We start from the raw sequence: 21,071 nt of genomic DNA, 5'->3' as shown, positions 1-21,071 counted from the left end.
ATGTTTTGATGACGGGAAATTTGTTTACGTTTTTACCGGTGACAACACAACAAACTTGATGCGAAATCTAGTTAGAAGTTCGATGCAATATTGCATACAATTCTGAAAAATCTTGCATACAACCAATGGGTATTTATTTAATAAACAGTTTTAAAGTTACTTTGAAATTAGAAGAATGAAAGTTAATGTTAAGTAAACTAAGCTGTTTAGATTTTTCAGAAGAAATACAAAAACTCACGCTTTCTTGGATAGTGTGTATTTTCATAGAACAGCCCTCTTCGTTTTTTCTCTTCGCTCCAATGCGTTCCTGAAAATAAATGGAGGTTTGAACCATCATCGGAATCACTAGTTTTCATCTGAGAGAGAGGAGACAGCTGGCTTCGATTGCGTGCTACCTAATGTCAAGGAGGACCTGTCACAAACTGTCACCGAAAACCGAGCTAAAATTGCACATTGGTGGTGCGTAGTGGCCAAATATCCAAAAGATTTTATTAAAATTTGGCTCCGTTTGTTGTGATCGCATATGTTAAAATAATGATGGTCAGTTTACCTCAATCAGCGCAAATAATCCATTTATTTTCCATGCTTTGTCGCAGCGAACTCAATATGCAAATCATTTTTGACCAACAATATATTTTCAAACCAATGTGCGGCGCACAAAATTGTAAAAAGAAGTAAGAAGAAGAAATGTAAACATCGTGGCTGTCAGTGAGCTGTCTCCTCTCTCTCAGGTTTTCATTCATCGTGTAGCATTTTGACAGTTGCAAATTTTTGTTTGTAAACACATGAGTTTTGAAGTCAGAATGCTACGCTAGTTTTTCAAAGTGGATGGAGGTTTGCTTGTTTTCTGAATGAAAAACATAGAGTTTTAAAGTTAATTTAGGCAAATTGTGTTGTCTACAATGGTAAGTTCAAGTTTATCAACGTTTTATGTCATGGGTAATGGTTTCGGTGATGTAGTTCAGTGTTAAATGGTCAACGATTCGGGACGATCGTTTTATTGATTTGTGGTGCAAAATATCGCTGTATGGATCGGATTTCAAAGCAAGGTACCGTGATTTCGGGTGAAATTGATCACTTTTCAGCGGTTTTGGCGTTCAATTTTTCAACAGTTTCCGATATTTTCAAAAGAAATGCTAGAAAATAAGTACGACTATGGATTTCATCAGGCAACGACATTGAAACTTTCATGTGCACAAAAGTATGCAATTTGATCGGAAAATATGTGATTAGTTCCAAAAAATCACTTTCTCCTCGTTAATGCACCTTTTGATTAATAAATCGGATTTTGCTACTTCTTTTGAACTCTAAGGACATCGCTAAACCTGATTTAGTCATCAAAATGGGCATTAACGCTTATGCAGAAAAGTGTTTTTTGTGAATATTGGTTGGAATGTTCGTTACATGTGCGATACTACGATGGAATGGAAGTTTGAAGATGTCTTTCACAGTTGCTAAATACATCGATTGGGAAATTTTTTAAATTTAACACAAAAATAGGTATGCAATCAATTTTCTACAAATTTCAAAACTCATTTAACCCTTTGATGCCGGATTTTTTCCAAGTGTCATTATGGAGTTTTTTCTACGTTTTTCTGTAGTTTGGGTGGTCTATAGCATAAAAACGGTAGAATATTATGAAGAATATTTTTTCTGGATATTCTAGGTCATCCAAACTATTCTTAAGTCTATGCGTGTAACGGTAACTTCTTTCATTATACAAAGCTACGATTTGTAATGTATCATGTCCAGTAAGTCTTCTGAAAGGTTTATAGAGGTTATTAGAACAGGCAGGATATCCTAGGTCATCCTAACTGTTCTTGAGTGTAGAAGTAGATCCTAAAGTCTGTGGGGATAATGGTTTCTTTCATTATACAAAGCTAAGATTTGTAATCTATCATGTTCAGTAAGTCTTCTGAAAGGTTAATAGACAATATCAGATCAGTCGGGATGTCCCAGGTCATCCAAACTGTTCATGAGTTTAGGTCCTAAAGTCTGCGGGTGTACCGGTTACACCTGGCATCCACGCACCAATGTGTGAGCACTTTGCCCAACATTTCCCACCAACACTCCGACATCCGCATTATCTTATGCAGACGCAGAGGTATATTCGGTCTGATGTGGGTACCAACGATTGCAATTTTCATTTCCCTTCCCCTTCCCTACATTGACCTGCAACCTAACATGGCAGGCGCCATTGTCGCCTTAAAGGGAAGAACGCTCACACACTGAATATGCCAACTAGTCCCCGGAAGATATCTCATTGATTCCTTGTGTAAGTGTAGCTGGTCTGGTGATACTGGAGAAGCATCCATGGGCGGTCAATCCAGCTCAAGTTCTAGATCAATTTTTGTAAATATTTTCAACTGAAGGAACTTCTAAAAGATTTTTTTTTTAAGATTTTCTGAAAAAAATAATACAATTCCTGAAGGCGCATCTAGATTGATTTTTTGATGAATGAATTCTTATACTTATGATTTATGAGTGACCTTTGACACTGCTTTTCTGTAAGAATACGAGTATAAAGAACATCACATTTAGCTGTAGATAACCTCTTCTTATTCGAAATTACTCCACCCTTCTAGGAACACTTCTGGGAAGCACTTTCCAAAGAGGTCGGCCCTATTTCCACCACAGTTCAAATGGCTCTCGAGCACACCAAATTCATCCACTCCGGGCTTGTCTACTTGGACAACACAACGATCGACTACATCGAATCGGACATTCGTCGGTTGCCAAAGTTGCTGAACAAATCCGATGCGGAAGTTGCCGACATGCTGGGTGGCTATCAGGGTAGTATTCAGGACTTTCACTTCATGGCCGGTGAACGATGTGTGCTAAAGATGATTGCCGCCAAGGTCAAGGAGCTTGGATTTCAGCATTTTGTCCAGGAGCCGGAGGGTGAAGAATCGTACGATGAAAGTAGTAATTTGGAAATTCCGGTGCCCACGGAGAAAATTTATAGCGTCCCGGAGTTGGTTCCGAATGCGGATGAAATCGTTGATGAAGTTAAGAACAAAATATTCAACTATTATGATTTCAGGTAATACGAAACTGAACACGAGTTCCGGAACATACCTCATTTTTCCATCATTTCAGGCGAGAAAATCACGAACTAGAAAAACCGTTTTTTGACAGACTTCAACTGATCCAGGTGGAGATCAGACGCGACTATTTAGGAGATATGGCTCGGGTGGTTTGTCCGTTCTGCGACACGGAGTGCCCTACAGCGGTAATCATTCGGCGGGATAAACCGGGCACATGGAAGGTTTCCAACTTTTCAGGACACGTCAAAGCCAGACACGATGATATGGAGTTTCCGGGAAAGCAGAACATTAAAGTGCGGAGGTGTCGCCGGCGATCGGAAAAACGAAATGAATTTACGGACGAGATGATGATGTATTCGATCGAAGAATCTGACGTTAAGATTGAAATGTAAGGTAGTATTGTTCGAATTATGTGTGACTGATCGTTTATTTATTTGTGTTGTACTTTTGAGACCATTCCAAAGTATGGAAGCGTGTGATATGATTTGGATTTCTCAAAATAAATGCCATCACTTTTACCATTTCTTGCTGTACGTTAGTTACAGAATATCACATGCTTATTCACTACACCGTGTACCTCCATTTTCTAGCACTCCGATATCCCCAGAATGTGTCATGTTGAGCCCACTAATCGACAACCTGCGAACTGCTGCGCGTAATCTTCACAGTAATTTTATCCCACGATCCATCACTTTATGCTCACCAAACGGCAACCCACGCACCAACGTGAACCTCTGACAGACAAGCAACCGTTTCCTAAATACTCCGATATCTGCATGAACTTGTTCAGACGCAGATATATAAGTGGTGTGCTGTGTACAAGCTGATCGCATCATCGTTTCCTTAACGTTTCTAAACACTTACTGGCATTCTGGTGAAATGGAGCAGGCGAGCTAGCAGGATCAGATCCTGCTGGAGGGCACAGTAATTTGTGTCTTAAAGCGCAGCAGCTTGTCTCCATCATTGGCTTTGCGTCTTTGTATTCAAATTATAACAAAGACCTCTATAGGGTTTCGTCCCGCGAACTCTGTACTCCTTCGAATCGTCCTTAATCCGAAATCTGAGGTTCACTCCACTCGCGTGACGTGTTCCCTTGCCGGAGGTTTCTTTTTTTTTTTTGAACAATCATCATCATTCAAGTCTGTCAAACATACTCAGGTATGCGCTAGATCAAGGTTCATTATAAAAGGTATGTGAGTGCTTTATGCATGTATTTCATCAAGAGCCCTGCAATCTCAAGCAAAACTTGCTAAAACTTCGTAAATTCACGATGACCAAGCAGGACCAAGGGCCCATATAGCCGAGGCGGTAAACGCACGGGTATTCAGCATGACCATGCTGAGGGTGACGGGTTCGATTCCCGGTCGGTCCAGGATCTTTTCGTAAAGGAAATTTCCTTGACATCCTTGGGCATAGAGTATCTTCGTGCCTGCCACACGATATACACATGCAAAATGGTCATTGGCAGAGGAAGCTCTCAGTTAAAAACTGTGGAAGTGCTCATTGAACACTAAGCTGAGAAGCAGGCTTTGTCCAGTGAGGACGTTACGCCAAGAAGAAGAAGAAGAAGAAGAAGCAGGACCATGGAAAACGTATGCCAACTAAATATGGCAGCGGCAGAACCCGTGACTCTGAAGGTGCCGAAGTCTTGCCCAAAGAGTACGTCAGACGCGATTGCTTACAATAAACATTCACAGAAGCGTGCAAGGCTGCCATCAGGGGAGCAGCTACCAGGTGGCGCTCGCAAGGCCAGGAGGTTGCTAAACCCTAAAGAGAATGGCTGCTATTCCAGCAAGTTGGACTCCGCGCAGACGACCCGGAAAGCTGGGAAGGGTGGGCTTGATACGGCCGGCCCATCCCGGATCTGAGGCAGCAGAGGGTTGTGATCATGTGTAGGTCTTCAGCTACCACAGGTTAGAGCGGGTCAGGAGGAGGACGCCCCCTGGACACCCCTTGTGGTCAATAAGAGAAAAAAGATAATGGAGAAGGATGAATAGGAGCTTAGACACGCTAAGCCTAGGAGATGCAGAAAATCAGGTACAAAGCGAGAAGAGGCGGCTCCCTCGCCATCAAGACAGAACAAGTACAAGTTCTCAGAGACCTTGAAGGCGGTAAGCTGACGTATCTCGGAGAATGCAGTATGCGACGTACTCGTACAGGCAAAATGATCTTCGAGCTCACGCGTGACAAAACCCATAAGGGCGCCGTTTGGCGGAAGAGGTCCTTGGTGAGGGTGTTGAAGTGCAGGCTGTCAACACGGAATTCGACTGATTCGAATCACTGACACGAAAGAGCTTGTCACGGCAATGCGGCAACTATGCGCAGCTGTTCGGCTGCGGTAAATTCCAGCAAAGATACAGGCGACCATAGTTCAGCTACCTGTGATGGACGCTAACAAGTTCGTTAAGATAGGGAAGCTCAAGGCAAGATGGTCGGTATGTCCGTAGGACACACATGAGCCACCGGATATTTTCATCGAGTATCTTGAACCGGGACTCGAGTCATGGGACTATGAAGGCCTTCACAGGAGCAAGCTTTGTAGGCGATATGGAGGCGAAGACCAGGCTGCACTGATTGATTTTTTTTTTATTCAAAGTGTCTCAGCTGACAAGTCACAGTGCAGGTGATGCAGTTAAACCTCAACCACTGCGAAGCAGCCCAAAAGCTGCTGTGTCAGGCAATCGCTGAGTAGAAGACCGATGCATTGGAACATTGGATGCATAAAAAAATGGCGTAAAAAGACGGAATTTTGTTGATGATTAAACTTATTTCGCGCAAACAGGTCTTGCTCTTGGGAATTTATGATGGGGCCAAAAGGGTTTCCAGGAAGTTCCTAGAGAGCCCAAAAATAGGGGAGTTCCAAGGAGCTCCTTGGGCGTTTCAGGAGAAAGTCTTTGAAGGGCGTTCCGGCGAGTTTCGTTTGCTTTTCAATGGGATCACGAGGATCTCAAGGGCATTTCCACAGAATTACGGAGGATTCAGGGACATTTAAGGGGTTTTAAGGGCAATTCAGGCGGGTTGAAATAGATTTCAGGGGCGTTTCAAGATATTTCCGAGGCGTTTCCGAGGCATTTTAAAGAGCTTCTGGGGGTTTCAGGAACGTTTTACGGACGTTCCGAAAGCTTTCAAGGGCGTTTCATGACATTTCAGGTGCACTTCTTATGGAGGCTTCATGAGTGTTTCGATGCATCTCAGGGGTGCTACACACTAAGATTCTGATTCTCCAGCTCAGAAGTTTTTTCACTGAATTTAGTATTTATTCCAACTTTTTACTGAGTTCCCAACAGCAGATTTAACTCGGTACACTCGGTAATCATATTTATCGTTCACCAGTAACGATATTTACCATGCATCTGTAATATTTGACAGTTCATTTGCAGAGCTCGTTTATTTATTTACAGAGTATTCAGCAAAAGGGATAACCGAGCGTACCGAGTTAAATCTGCTGTTGAGAACTCAGTAAATAGATGGGAAAAATACCGAGCTGATCTTAGTGTGTATGAAGTGCCTCTGTAACCCCTTGAAAAGTCCGTGGAACTCTCAGAAACCTCTAAGGCTTCCTTGGACCACGGAGACCCCCTAAAATGCTCTGGAGATATCCAGGTACTCCCTGAAATCCCTTGGGAGTCCCTAAAATGCCCCTGAAACCTTCTACAGCACCCCAGAGACCCCCTCCAAAGAAACTCTCTTAGTCCTCATGGAGTGTGACCTCAGACCCCTTGAAACGCCTCTTCCTGAGACCCCCTCAAACGATCCTGAAACCTACAGGCTCCTCACTGAAATCCCCTGGGGCCTTTTGAAAAGCCCCTGAAGCTGTTTTTTTTATCTAAGTGTTTTATAACTTCAGCAGGTAAACGCCACTGAGACCTCCTGGTACCTCTTGAAAACCCCTGAATCTACCCTGAAATTTTCAAGTACTCCTTTTAGCTCCCAGACCCTTCCTGAGATTCCATAAAATCCCCGAGATGTCCTAAAACGCCCTGATAGCCCTTGAAGCGCTTCAGAGACCCCCGGAATCTCCCTCAATGCCCTGAAACCCTCTAAAGCAGTGAAGCAGAAAATGTAATTTCGTCATATCTAAATTCAACCACATCCAGCTCATTTTAGAAGCTGAACCTGAGAATATGGTATATGAAGAACTTGTGCGGCTACACCAGTTCTACAAGAAATTCGGAAACCCGATCTTTTTCGAATATTTAAGATAAATGTGATAGATTACTTTCGAAAATGCCAATGATATCCATGGTGAATATCAGTTTTCATTTTTCGAAGGTAGTCCGTGAGATTTACCTTAAATATTCAAAATAGAGCGGTTTTTACGTGATTTTCCTGTAGAACTGGCCTAGCCACACAAGTTTTTCATACACCATATTCCTGGGTTGAGCTTCTAAAATGAGCTGGATGTGGTTGAATTTAGATACGTCAAAATTACATTTTTAGTACTGCTATGAAGTCCCTTGAAACGCTCCTCAGGCCTGGAACTCTCTTAAACCCACTGAAGTGCTCCTGCCTGAGGCCCCTTCAAACGTCGCTGACCTCCTGTTACCTCTTGATACCCTCTGGAACTCCCTTGATGTGCCCTTGAGACCCTCCGAAACTCCTATGGAACCACTTGAGACTCTTTAAAGCGCCACAGAGAACTCTGTAAATCCCCTGAGACCCTGTGAAACGCCTCTGAGATACCCTGAAACGCTCCTAAGACTCCTGGAACCCCGCTCAAATTCAATGAAACCATTTGAAGGTCCCTGAGACCCCCTCAGATGCCCTTGAAACACCCCTGAGATCTCCTGGTACTCCCTGAAGACCCCTGAAACCCCCATGAGACACTCATAGGAACTTCTCTGGTACCACTTTTCAAACTTTCGACTCAACACAGCAGAAGCACCTTTTGCGTGATGGAGTCATGCCTGTACAAACTATTGCTTTGAAAGAAGCTTGTCCTGCTGCGGTCTTTGCGGACCACAAGAGGTATTCCTGAATAGAACTCCGATCGTACAAGTTCAAATATCTTCGGATAAACCAGTCTTTTGTATAAAAGCTCAGCTTACTTCAAATCTTCAGGAGCAAATGCGGGTTTGTCCTATTTTTCTCCAAAGGGATTTAAGTAATTCAAACATGTTTTGAACTGTCGTAGTTTTCTATTGGGTAATGGCGTGAAATTATTATAAAGAAGGAATGAGATCCACAGTTATCTGGTACCTCGTTTCTTTCTGAAATGCGTGAAACGTATTGTTGATTATCACATCTGTGATGTTCGTCTGGCTAACATGCCTAATTCATGTGAACTCACATGTCTCCCAATTTGGGATGTCCACTGTGACCTTGACTGTGACTCTTTCATACAAAGTTGTATAGGTTTTCAAGAAAACACTCGCTCAAACGTAGTTTTTGCTTGGGTGATTTCTTGATTATTGAGAATGCTTTCGATGACGTGCCTTTCAATGTCATGTTGAAAGTCGCATGACGTCACAAGCTACAGTGTATCAAACAATTGTCCGTACAGATTTTTTTTGGTCAAAATAATTTTTCATTCAAATGTTCAGAGCGTTTTTAAACGTCAATCAAAAACGCTGAAATTTTGACTAATCATAAATCATATATTGAAGCTCCATAGGTAAAATTTTGAGCGAGATCGAATAAGTTTTTTGAAAGTTATAGAACTTTTATTAAACATATAAGATTTTTGAACAAATTTTAAAAACATATCTCAATATGTAGTCGATGAAACTTTTTCAATATTTTTTGTGTTACAGCTTATACCTAAGGCTTTCATATGCAGCTTCGTTTGAGGTTTTATATTCACTACAAAAAAAAAATGCACTTTTATTGGTGGAAAACGTTTGGCAGATTATATGTGCAAAATATGGTAATTTTTTTAAATATCGTCAACTACATAAGCAAATTTTTCATATTTTTTGTAGTGAATAAAAAACCTGAAACAAAGCTGCATATGAAAGCCTTAGGTTTAGGCTGTAACACGAATAAAATTGAAAAAGTTTCATCGAGTACATATTGAGATACATATAATGTTTTACAAATGTGTTCAAATATCTTATAAGTTTTACTAAAAGTTCTATTACTTTCAGATAACTTATTCGATCTCGCTCAAAATTTAACCAATGGAACATTCATATATGGTTCATGATTGGTCAAATTTTTAGCGTTTTTGATTGAGGTATAAAAAAGTTATGATCATTTGAATGAAAAATTATTTTGACAAAAAAATTGCTGTACGGACAATTGTTTGATACACTGCACCTCCAATGAGTTCTAGGCTCTTTTTACGCTTATACGTTTTACAGTGTCCTTTTCAGGGCACTGATTTAACCCGTTGTGGTATGGGCTATGAGCTCTCGTTGCGTTTATGCGTTCAGTCCCTCTTCTAGGACACCCTTTCCAATTTCAACACCTTTCCCTTTTCAAATTCCCATCCCTAGTCCCATTCTCCCTCAGGTAAATGATGACATAGGCTTAGGTGTATTGTGATGGCACAAATGTCCCAAATGGAAAAACGTGCCTCTGGAGCCGGCCTTCTGATACCTGATTTCTGATAACCCTTCGCATAGTTCAAATTATCGTTCGGATATACAACAAAAAAGATGAAGTACATATTTAGAACACTTGCAAACTTTATTGAGACTATTCAAGTTTTGTACTCTCCAGTGAATCAAGGCGGACAGACATACATTGCTTCTTTTTTAACGTATATCACATCAATATTAATAAGCTCGTACAATGTTTTGCGTCTTATGTTTATCGTGCCATTTGTCATATTTGTTTTGTGGCGTTACTCTTTCCTGTTTCTAAAAAGCATTTGTAGTAAAATCTGTAATGGAATTTGATGCAAACTTTATCTCTAAAACCCTGTTTATCACAGAATTGACCGCAACTGACCAATGATGATCAACGTTCTTCCAAAAATTACCTACGTGTATTAACCTCCGGTGTGACTTCTTTAGCATTAACACCTTTCAAAAGAAATTTAGAAATTCAACGACGCCGGCAGAGGCCCATGATAAGTAATCTTAGCCTCCATCCATTTGGTGTGGATCAAGCGCTCCAGCGGCGTCGATACCATGTCGTTCTGCTTCCGTTCGCCGTCCTCCTGACCGTCGTCGGCCCCCTCCTCCTGCTGGCGGTTGTCCACCGTCATCGATAGGTAGCACCCGGCCAGCGTGTAATAGTGCAGCTCGAATCGTTTTTCGGCGTGATAGTTCCGTAGCAGTTCCCGGTTCGAGTTGAACAACACCCCAAAGTGACCGCAACAGCAGCTGACCCAGACTGGAGTGGCCGGTGTTTTCAGACGCGATCCGGGCTGACGGGACGCCGAGCGCATGGCTTCGTTCTCACCTTCCCAGATCAGCAAACCGATCGATCCGCGGCCCAGGATGCCGAACTGCGGTAGGGCCTACAATGCGAAAAGCAATAGAAAGTGTACTAAAATTGTGGGATTATAGTTTTCCATAGGATTGTCTTGTTTCTTAAAACTATCATAAGGGGTATTTGAACCATTTTTGTGGAGAAGCAATTATCTAATAAATTCAAAGAAATCATCCAAAATTTTGGTGGAACTTCAAAGTTTATCTTTTGAGCATACATTTTATTACATGTAGTGTAAAGTACTTTAGCGTAAAATTCTAAAAATCCATGCTTCTATTTCAACATGACTCCTGGTGGAGTCTGCTTCAGAAGAGTCGTGAAAAACTTATACAAGTCAAGTTTTGAATGTGTTGAATCTATCCTGTTTTTTTTTCTTAATATTTAAGTAAGCTCTCACAAAAATTTCGTATGCTTAATAATTGGTACAGAAAAAATGAGTCATTCTGAAAATAAAAACTCATTGAATTTAATAAATGATTGTTAAAATTGGTCAAACAAAGCTATCCTTTAGCATATACTCGTGGATTCCTAGAACTATCCAAGGATTCATTCAGGGCGCTTTTTTAGTGAAAATCCTATGGAAATCATAGGAATTCTAAGGCTATTTTGAAATTTCCATACGAGTCTTTACATAGGGTGAGTATGTCATCAGATACCTGAGATCCCTCAACCGAGATCGTATGGGGATGCAAGTTAGCATAAGAATTCAATGAATGGTTCTGGGAATCCAACAAACATATTGGTAAAGCACAGTTTTGTAACAGAGCAGATTGTGAATTCCTCCCGGGACGACCACCAGCAAGAACGGAGTGTTCATTAACCTTCTTAGCGACGCCACTTCCAACGATTCTATGTACAACATTTATTCCCCTTATATGAAACGATTGGTACGGTTGTCTCCGTTTCTACCTCATCAAACTCGAAAAGATCAATCATGTCAATCATATTATTTATAAGTGGAAAACCTGATTGCTTTTTTTTTTTTTAATTATCTTCTAAACCATTAGTCTGCACAGTGGGTCTGCCCATTTTAATATTTGTGTAATATCTTTGATATGCTTCTTCTTCTTCTTCTTTATGGCTCAACGTCCCAACTGGGACTTGGCCTGCCTCGCTTCAACTTAGTGTTCTTTGAGCACTTCCACAGTTATTAATTGAAGGGCTTTCTTTGCCTGCCATTGCATAAATGTGTATATTGTGAGGCAAGCACAATGATACACTATGCCCAGGGAGTCGAGAAAATTTTCCCGACTGGAACGGGAATCGAACTCGCCGTCTCTGGATTGGCGATCCATAGCCTTAACCACTAGGCTATCTGGAGACCCCATCTCTGATATGCTGCAAATATTAATACTGACAAGAAAATACCAGAAAAAATTTTGGTATTTTTAGGATGCTTTTCAATACTGGCTGTGCAATAGGTTGTCCCAAAATTTGCACATGGTCGAAAAGTTTGGGGGCTCACCCTGCAAATGATAGCTAAGGGTGTTAGAAACAAACTTTTGTATGACGGCAACTTTCAAAAATGACGTTTAGAGGTCGCCCCGGCGAGATTTTTGAAAAATGGCCATTTTTCGTAATAAATTCCACACAATTTTTTTTTACCGTACAAAAATTGGCAATACCCACTATTTTTATATTTTCTACAGCTTGATATGGATCCAAACTTCATGGGAAAAATAATTAACGACATGTTTTGCAGGTAACTTTTTGATACTGAATTTTTGAATTTACTAAAATTTGTCTTTTTTTGATATACTTTGCATTTTACCCATCATAAAAAGTATCTGAACCTAATGCTAATTTAAAACAATTTCCATAAAAAGATAGGAAATGTTATGAGGAAAAACTTTGCCGAAGCTTTTTTTCTATCCGTTTTAGAGTTATTCACGATTTACTATTTGGTGAAATTTTAATTTTTAGGTATTTTTCTAAAAATCTCACACAAGAACTTCGAGAAACTTTATCATTAGGTACCATTTTGAGATGCCTCAGTAGGCCATGGCATTTACAACGGTTACCTATGTACTGACAATGGTTTATACGAGCATAAGACACATTCAAACGCACGGCACATTTTCTATATCATTTAGAAGGTGATACATTCCGCAAAACATGTCGATTTTGTTTTTCAATAATGTTGTTCAAATCGTTCAAAGGCATGAATAAAACGTTCTAGTAGTCCCTATCATTTTGATCAACAGATAGGACGATAAAAATGACGTCACTTGTTTACGTCCAAAACTGTTGTTTACCAATAATAGCCTACCTTGTCTTTTGTATGCCGTGTATGCGTTATGGTAATCAAATTGTTCTTACCTTGGATAACTTTACATTAACTCACTGGTTCATCTCATCCCACCCGTTTCAATTTGCCTCGGTGTATCCTATTTTCGGTGTTGATAAGATAGTTCACATCAGTAGATGTTAAAAAAAAGACATGGGCTGCTTTTCAGAATGTCTTGAATTGGAACTTAGTATCTAAAAATTGGTAATCTTACGTAAGATGTTCGTAATCGCGATTTGAATTTGGCATGGATCAACGTATTCGCCTTTATTCACTTTGCCACTGTTTCCTGGTAAACAGCCCAGGACCCAGGACTGGTCCAGGACTCATACGTTTTCATGTAGAAAAATAATTGAGAATATCGACAGGAAAGTAAGATAAACGCGAAAATATGGCTCAACATTTTGTAGAGAATATCTTTAAAAAATCAATAGGCTGTACGAAGCTTGACAAGAGAACTAGCTTTTTAAGAAATCTTTGTTAGTTAATTTCCATATGAAGGGATTGAATAACAAAAAATAAAAATCAAATAATGATGTCACCATAATTCCATAACACAATCAAGACAAAAACTTGTTGAGCATATGTGATTTTTTACTTTGTATGTGTTTTTGGGAAGTTCTTGTGTGAGATTTTTAGAAAAATACCTAAAAATTCAAATTTCATCAAATAGTAAATTGTGAATAACTGTAAAACGGATAGAAAAAAAGCCATGCTGTCTTCGGCAAAGTTTTTCCTCATAAAATTTCCTATCTTTTTATGGAAATTGTTTTAAATTAGCATTAGGTTCAGATACTTTTTATGATGGGTAAAATGCAAAGTATATCAAAAAATGACAAATTTTAGAAAATTCAAAAATTCAGTATCAAAAAGTTACCTGCAAAACATGTCGTTAATTATTTTTCCCAAGAAGTTTGGATCCATATCAAGCTGTAAAAAATATAAAAATAGTGGGTATTGCCAATTTTTGTACGGTAAAAAAATATTTGTATGAAATTTAAAAATCTCGCCTGGGCGACCTCTAAACGTCATTTTTGAAAGTTGCCGTCATACAAAAGTTTGTTTCTAACACCCTTAGCTATCATTTGCAGGGTGAGCCCCCAAGTTTTTTGACCATGTGCAATTTTGGGACAACCTACTGTGCAAGCACTAGAATAGAGAATATAATAGAATAGATCAGTGAATTACTCCCAGACTCCTCCTGGAATTTCTCCCTTGATTCCATCCGGGAGTCCTCTCGGGAATCCCGAGTAAAAGGTTTGCTCTCAGACTTCCTTTGGGATATCTGCCGGGATTCCCGTGATTCTTTTCGGAATCTTATTGGGATTCCTCCCGGATTCCTCTCGGAAATCATCCCAGGTATCTTACCGGGACCATTCCCGAGATTCATCCAGGAATTCCTCCCAAGATTCCTCCAGGAATTTCTTCCGGGAATTCCAGATATTCCTCTAGGAATTACTCCCTTGATTCCTCCCGGGATTCCCCACGGGATTCTTCCCGGAATTCTTCTAGGTATTCCACCCCGGATATCTGCCGGGATTTTGCCCGTGGTTCGTTCCGGAATCTTTCTGGGATTCCTCCCGAGAATCCTCTCGCGATTCCTCTCGGAATTCATCCTGAGTTTTTTACCGGGATTCCTCCAGGAATTCCTCCAGGGAGTACACTAGACATTTCCCTTGGAATTCCAGGAAATCGTCTAAAAATTCCTCGAGAAACTCATCCCTGGATTTCTCAAGGAATTCCTCCCGGGATTTCTGCAGGAATTCCTCCCGAGATTATTCCAGATATTCATCCTGGGATTCATCCAGGAACGCCTCCCTTAAATCCTCCGTAATTTCTGCAAAATTTCTTCCCGTAGCCTCTCTCGGAATTTCTCCAGGAATTCATCTACGGGTTTCTCCCCGGATTCTTCTAGGGATTCCTTCCGAGATTATTCCAGATATTTCCCCTGGTTTTTCTTCCTGAATCCATCCCGGGATTCCCCCAGGAATTTCTCTTGGGATTCCACCAGAAATTCTTTCAATAATTTTTACTGGGGTTCCTCCGGGAACTTTGAGTTTTGTTTATGTTCTTGAAAACGGAACGAAAGGTACCTCAAATGGTTTTGTAGAACTCAATTTGTCATTGAATTGTGAAGATCACATGGATTTCTCAGTCTTCGATTCAAGAACGATTTTTATCTACATTTCCGACGTTTCGGCCGTTACTGTCTATCGTTTTTGGGTTTTCGCATAAGAAATGCTCTTATGTATACGTGGCTTCTCATGTAGGGTGGGGCGGGGCAAGATGGGTCAATGCCATTTTCGGGCGCATTACTCATGTTTTGATTTATGGTAGTATTTTTTTTAGATGACCAGCATGAATATAAAAAAGGTTGGGGCATTGATTGAAAAATTATTCACTCTCATTGGAATTAAAAAATAAAATGGTTTTTAGCCATTTTTCATATGCGATACATTCCATATAATCTCCATATAAACGGCCGCGGGGCAACTTGGGTCACCTTCTATTTTGAACGTATTTTTGGAGCATTCAAAAGTTATTTATTTTTTATTACAAGACTATCTCATAAATGACTTCAATTAAGCGGAATAAATGCTCAAAATTATAATATAAAATTATGATATTTTTTTTAGTGAAAACATCGATTTTCAAGTCGCCTTAGGACCACTCAAACCGTAAAGTTTTTTATATTTCAAATAAATTTATAAAATGTTTACTAGTAGCTCTTGTTTACTCAGTATGGATATGGAGCATATATGAATGCGAAACAAATATTATATTTTGACGTTTTTCGTTGAGAAAATGTGAATTACTTAAAAGGTAACCCATTTTGCCCCGCACTTTTTTCACGGCACAAAATCGATCACTTTTTAAAACTGCTTGTTTAACATCACACTTTGTATTTCATGAACTTTTTATCGACTTTTAGCATAGCTAACTAGTGTATTAAAAAGTAGCGGACGAATACAAACCAATGCGATTTGTGTTTACAAAGTTATGGTGATCTATCCTTAGGTGACCCATCTTGTCCCGCCCCACCCTATACGTGTTGTTATTTTTGATTTTTTAATTTTATATAATTCATTGGTAAAGACAGTTTTGAAAAAAACACGGTGAAATGAAAAGCGACCCATAAAGTATTCCTTTTGTAAGTACCCCATATACGATAGACGGTAGGTACTATGACCCTTGGAAAAGGCCGCCAAATACCCAGGTCAAAACGTCGATATTTTTACCTACATTAGACTGAGGAAGCCATTTGCTCCTTTCATTAAATTACCAGTCGTAAACGCCCATACTAGTTATTGGGTTAGTTTTTCAAATTGAAACTTTTGTATTGAACGTTTTATCATTAATTTGTATTTGTATTTTTTTCTATGCTACGCGATTCAGATCCCATTATGATCCACTAGCCTCTGCTCAGCAACTCCTATCCCTACCTTATCGCGATACAGGCCGGAAACTATGAGCAACCTTAGGAAAGATCGGGTAACCAACCCCGGTGGGAAGTTTGGTCGTAGGCTGACAGGGAAGGGGAGGTTTGCTTCGGCAAACCTGAGCGTCTGTTCTCCAGGAGGAGCGGCTCACAACAGCGTCTGATCCCCATGTTAGGGGCGGCTGATCTACGTCCGAGTGCCAGGGAAGGACTCTAAGCTCAACTGTGCACTATGGTCCTCCGGAAAGTAGGGGGTTGGTGTCAGACCCTACGAGCCAGCCGTAAAAACCATTGTAACGGAAAATCAGCAACAGAGTAATACGAACCGAGACCAACGGCAACGACCTCAGCGAACAAAAAGGGCTTGCGATTGGAAACTCGGTTCGTGGAACTGCCGATCTCTCCACTTCATTGGGAGCACCCGCATACTCGCCGATCTACTGAAGGACCGCGGGTTCGGCATCGTAGCGCTGCAGGAGGTGTGTTGGATAGGATCCATGGTGCGAACGTTTAAAGGTAATCATACCATCTACCAGAGCTGCGGCAACACACGCATTCTTCAACTTCAGCATAAAAAACATGCACAACCCTCACTCCGGAAGCACTGATGATGACAAGCACGCATTTTGCGCGCAGCTCGAACGCGAGTACGATCAATGCCCAAGTCACGACGTCAAGATAATTATAGGAGATTTGAACGCTCAGGTAGGCCAGGAGGATAAATTCAGGCCGACGATTGGAAAGTTCACCAGCAAACGAACGAAAACGGCCTACGACTCATTGATTTCGCCGCCTCCAAAAATATGAGCATACGTAGCACCTCTTTCCAACACAGCCTCCCTTATAGTTACACCTAGAGATCACCATAGCAGACGGAATCTCAAATCGACGTCAGGACCTATCGTGGCGCCAACATCGACTCCGACCACTCTCTGGTGATGGTCAAACTGCGCCCAAAACTCTCCGTCATCAACAATGTACGGTACCGTAAACTGGGGTGTAGTTGATCAGTGGGGTGAACCTGATCACTTAATTAACCGCAGATATCGACTTTCAAGAAAGCAACAATTATATTTTAACCATTCGCAATCCAATAACGTAACATTAAAATGGAATGGTAACTTCCTTGTAAGTCGATATCCGTGGGTAATTGAGTGATCAGGTTCACCCCACTGATCAACTACACCCCAGTTTACGGTACCGACGACCGCCACGGTACAACCTAGAGCGACTGAAACAACCAAATGTCGCCTCAGCATACGCGCAGAATCTCGAGGCCGCGTTGCCAGACGAGGGCGAGCTCGATGAGGCCCCTCTAGAGGACTGCTGGAGTACAGTGAAAGCAGCCATCAACGACGCAGCCGAGAGCACCATCGGGTACGTGGAACGGAATCGACGAAACGAATGGTTCGACGAAGAGTGCAGAACGGTTTTGGAGGAGAAGAACGCAGCGAGGGCGGTAATGCTGCAGCAAGGGACTCGACAGAACGTGGAACGTTATAAACAGAAGCGGAAACAGCAGACCCGCCTCTTTTGGGAGAAAAAGCGCCGCCTGGAAGAAGCGGAGTGCGAAGAAATGGAACTGCTGTGCCGTTCCAAAGAAACACGGAAGTTCTATCAGAAGCTACACGTATCCCGCAACGGCTTTGTGCCACGAACCGAAATATGCAGGGATAAAGACGGAAGCCTCTTGACGGACGGACGTGAGGTGGTCGAAAGGTGGAAGCAGCACTTCGATCAGCACCTGAACGACGTGGAGAACGAAGGCACGGGAGCTTACGGAAACGGAGGAAACGTCGACGTCAGTGCAGCGGAGAACAGAAATGAACCAACTCCCACGCTGAGGGAAATTAAGGATGCCATTCACCAGCTCAAAACCAACAAAGCAGCTGGTATGGATGGTATCGCAGCTGAACTGGGCCCGAAAAGTTGGCCACCTGTCTGCATCGGCCGATGTTGGTTTTTCATTGCTTATTATTTTAAAAATTGCAAGACAGGAGCGTAGTTTATGAAAATTGTTAAATGAACATCCCAATAGTTGTTGATGATGGCGTGTAACATTAGAAAACCTTGATAAGTTGAAAATCCAACGAATGCAAACATTCAAAGCCAATCGTAGTCTATGTAATGCTGCAGCTGAAGCATTCAATAGATATTCACAACCATAGAAAAAATGCGGAAGTAAAAGTGTTTTAAACAGTCTCAGTTTAACTTCACAGGGTAGCATATTTGCAGTGATTCTAAGAGTGCGAAGCCCATTATAAATCTTGCTACACTGTGAATTTACATGACCATCCCATTCTAAGTCGCTTTGTAAAATTATTCCCAAAACAGTAAACTTATTGACATAAACTAATTCATCATCTCCGAGTTTAATAGAGGGTAAGCTAGATGGACATCGAGATCGACAAATAAACATAACACGAGATTTGGAGGCATTCAAAGGTAATAGGTTGCGCTTGGACCAGTTGTATATTCTGGACAAATCTGTATTAATCAAAACCGCCATATCATGCTCGGAAAGATCAGAAGAATGAAAATAAATCTGAACATCATCTGCGAATAAATGTATTTTGCAATGATGAAGAACTGAAGGAAGATCATTTATAAATAGAGTGAACAGAATTGGCCCTAGAACTGAGCCTTGTGGCACACCAGAGACAATGTTGATAAGATCAGAATTTGCTCCATTGAGACACACACTTTGTTGGCGACCAACCAAATATGATTTAACCAAATTTAGAGCTTCATTTGAAAAATCGAATTGCCTTGACAATTTTATTAAAAGTTTGCTATGAGATACTCGATCAAACGCTTTTGAAAAATCGAGCAACATTAACAAAGCGATGCCTTTTTTATCAATACAAGAGTGTAAATCATCATGAACTTTCAATATAGCGCTGGTTGTATTGTGCTTTGCTCGAAAACCCGATTGATAGGGACTTAAAAGTTGGAATCTGTCTAAGAATGTCTTAATTTGACTTTTTAGGATTTTCTCGAAAGCTTTAGATATTGCACAAAGAATACTAATTGGACGCAAATTATTCAAATCTGTTTTACCTGCTTTCTTTGAGATAGGAATAACTTTCACAACTTTCCAAGCCCGAGGATATTTTGAGGACTTAATAATGACATTGAAAACATATGTAATCTGGGTAATCATCAAAGGAAGAACATGCTTAACAAATTTTATGGGAATTCCGTCCAATCCTAGTGCATTGGATTTAATTGAAGCTATGGCATTGATCACCTCATATTCAGTCGTTGGACAGAACCTAAACCCATTTGTGTTACTGGCAATCAACGGAACATGTAAAGAGTCATATGAAAAATTGCTGGCAAAGTATTCATTAATTTCCTCACTAGTATTCGGATATTGTAGGTCCGTTTTGCTCGATTTAGCTACATTCAAATTTTTCAGTTTTGACCAGAGTTGTTTACTAGAGCCACTGCCGTTTACAGATCTCGAAACATAATTTGCCTTAGCCACATTAATAAGATGTGTAACACGGTTACGTAGACGCTTATATTGATTGTGATTTTGTTCACTTTTGTTAGCTATCCAGGTTCTATAAGCCAAATCTCTTTCGATCATTGCATGCATGATATCATGGTTGAACCATTCTTTCTTATTAGATTTTTTAACTACACAAACTGGCACGAAGGACTCAAACAAATCACGCAGGTGGGTATTCAACAGATCAAGTGCAATGTCAGGGTCATCAATCGAGTACAAATTCTCCCAGTTTATACTGTTCATGGCGTTCTGTAACGATATGTGGTCGATACGATTGTAGTCTCTGAAGTACGTGGAAGTGTTATTTTCATGCCGTGATATATTTAAGGCAGCAAATATAATGTCGTGCTTTGAGAAGCCTGCGGCTTTTACTTGGTTAAAATTGAACACAAAATCAGCATTATTTGTAAATAATAGGTCGATTAAAGAACATCCCCCTGGGTAAAAATGAGTAGGCTCTTTGCCTACCCGCACGAAACCAAAATTATCTATAACCACCTGCATTCGATCACGTTTGGCACTTATTTTGCTGAAATCAGTATTAAAATCACCAATTAAAACAACATTTTGGAATTGTAACGACAGTTCAAAAAGTTTTTGCTCCAATTTGTCTGCACAGTCAGCTCTGGGAGGATTGTAGAATAACCCTAAGAGGAATTTTTCTGAATTGTACACAATCTCTGCAAATAAACACTCTGTTTTATCAGTGTCGTTAATTTCATCTGATAATTCAGAATCTGATAATATTCTACAAGTCAAATCATTTTTGCAATAAATAGCCACCCCACCACCTCTGCGTCGTTCACGATCGTTTCTGTGCAATGTATAGCCATCAACAGCTATCAACTCATTTGTAACATTTTCTGACAACCACGTTTCTGTCAAGCATATCAGATCAATTTTACTATTAATGAAACACATTTTGAATTCATCAAACTTGCTCATTTGCCGAGCACACAAACTTTGTATGTTCACGTGGCAAATATTGATATTCCTATTAGATAAAGCAGAGTGCATCACAGCACGTGGAATATGCGAAAAACCTTCATTTGTACGGACATTCTCATTCACCAAGTCAGCCAACATCAATGGAAAACCGCAAAGAAATCACGACAGGAGTGGACGACAAGAAACTAGACCTTAATACTACAGCGAATTCTGATGTCAAATACATCTCAATAAATAAAAACAAAATGATAATTTGAGCAAAGAAACAATGCAACGTTCAGTTGAGCCAGAGTTTGAATCAGGTAGAAATAGTAATAATACCATCGCTTAAGCATATTAGCAATAACAACAAGAGAATCAAATCAGCATAACATCCTCTATACCAGCAGCAGCAACAGCATAATCCACACCTTCAGCAGCAGCAGCAGTAACAGCAACTCAACAGACTACACC

The 21,071-nt window shown here is 40.5% G+C and overlaps 3 protein-coding genes across 4 annotated transcripts in view; 1 reads left to right on the top strand and 2 right to left on the bottom strand.

Moving 5' to 3' along the window:
- LOC134291270 (uncharacterized) overlaps positions 1 to 21,071 on the bottom strand; it is a 210,420-nt gene that overhangs the window by 175,897 nt on the left and 13,452 nt on the right. The window lies entirely within an intron of this gene.
- On the top strand, positions 749 to 3,568 carry LOC115260023 (uncharacterized). The gene is made up of 3 exons (XM_029860854.2): positions 749 to 905; positions 2,586 to 3,043; positions 3,100 to 3,568. The coding sequence occupies exons 1-3, from the start codon at positions 903 to 905 to the stop codon at positions 3,437 to 3,439; spliced, it is 801 nt and encodes a 266-aa protein (XP_029716714.2). The 5' UTR covers positions 749 to 902; the 3' UTR covers positions 3,440 to 3,568.
- Positions 9,653 to 21,071, bottom strand: part of LOC109401135 (inactive ubiquitin carboxyl-terminal hydrolase MINDY-4B-like) — a 40,822-nt gene continuing 29,403 nt past the window's right edge. For both annotated transcript variants that reach the window (XM_062858783.1, XM_062858784.1), the window contains exon 5: positions 9,653 to 10,455. In XM_062858783.1, the coding sequence (XP_062714767.1) occupies positions 10,030 to 10,455 (426 nt within the window). In that variant the 3' untranslated portion in view covers positions 9,653 to 10,029. The remainder of the gene's footprint in view (positions 10,456 to 21,071) is intronic.

This window comes from Aedes albopictus, chromosome 3, assembly GCF_035046485.1.
Source record: "Aedes albopictus strain Foshan chromosome 3, AalbF5, whole genome shotgun sequence".
NCBI classification, from domain to species: domain Eukaryota; kingdom Metazoa; phylum Arthropoda; class Insecta; order Diptera; family Culicidae; genus Aedes; species Aedes albopictus.
The sequence above is the reverse complement of the archived record's forward strand: the minus strand, read 5'-3'. Positions and strand labels throughout refer to the sequence as shown.

What these genes read in the sequence shown, in the direction of transcription:
- LOC115260023 (XM_029860854.2), top strand. An exon ending in TTCAACTATTATGATTTCAG is followed by an intron (nt 3,044 to 3,099) that starts GTAATACGAAAC and finishes CCATCATTTCAG; the next exon opens with GCGAGAAAATCACGAACTAG.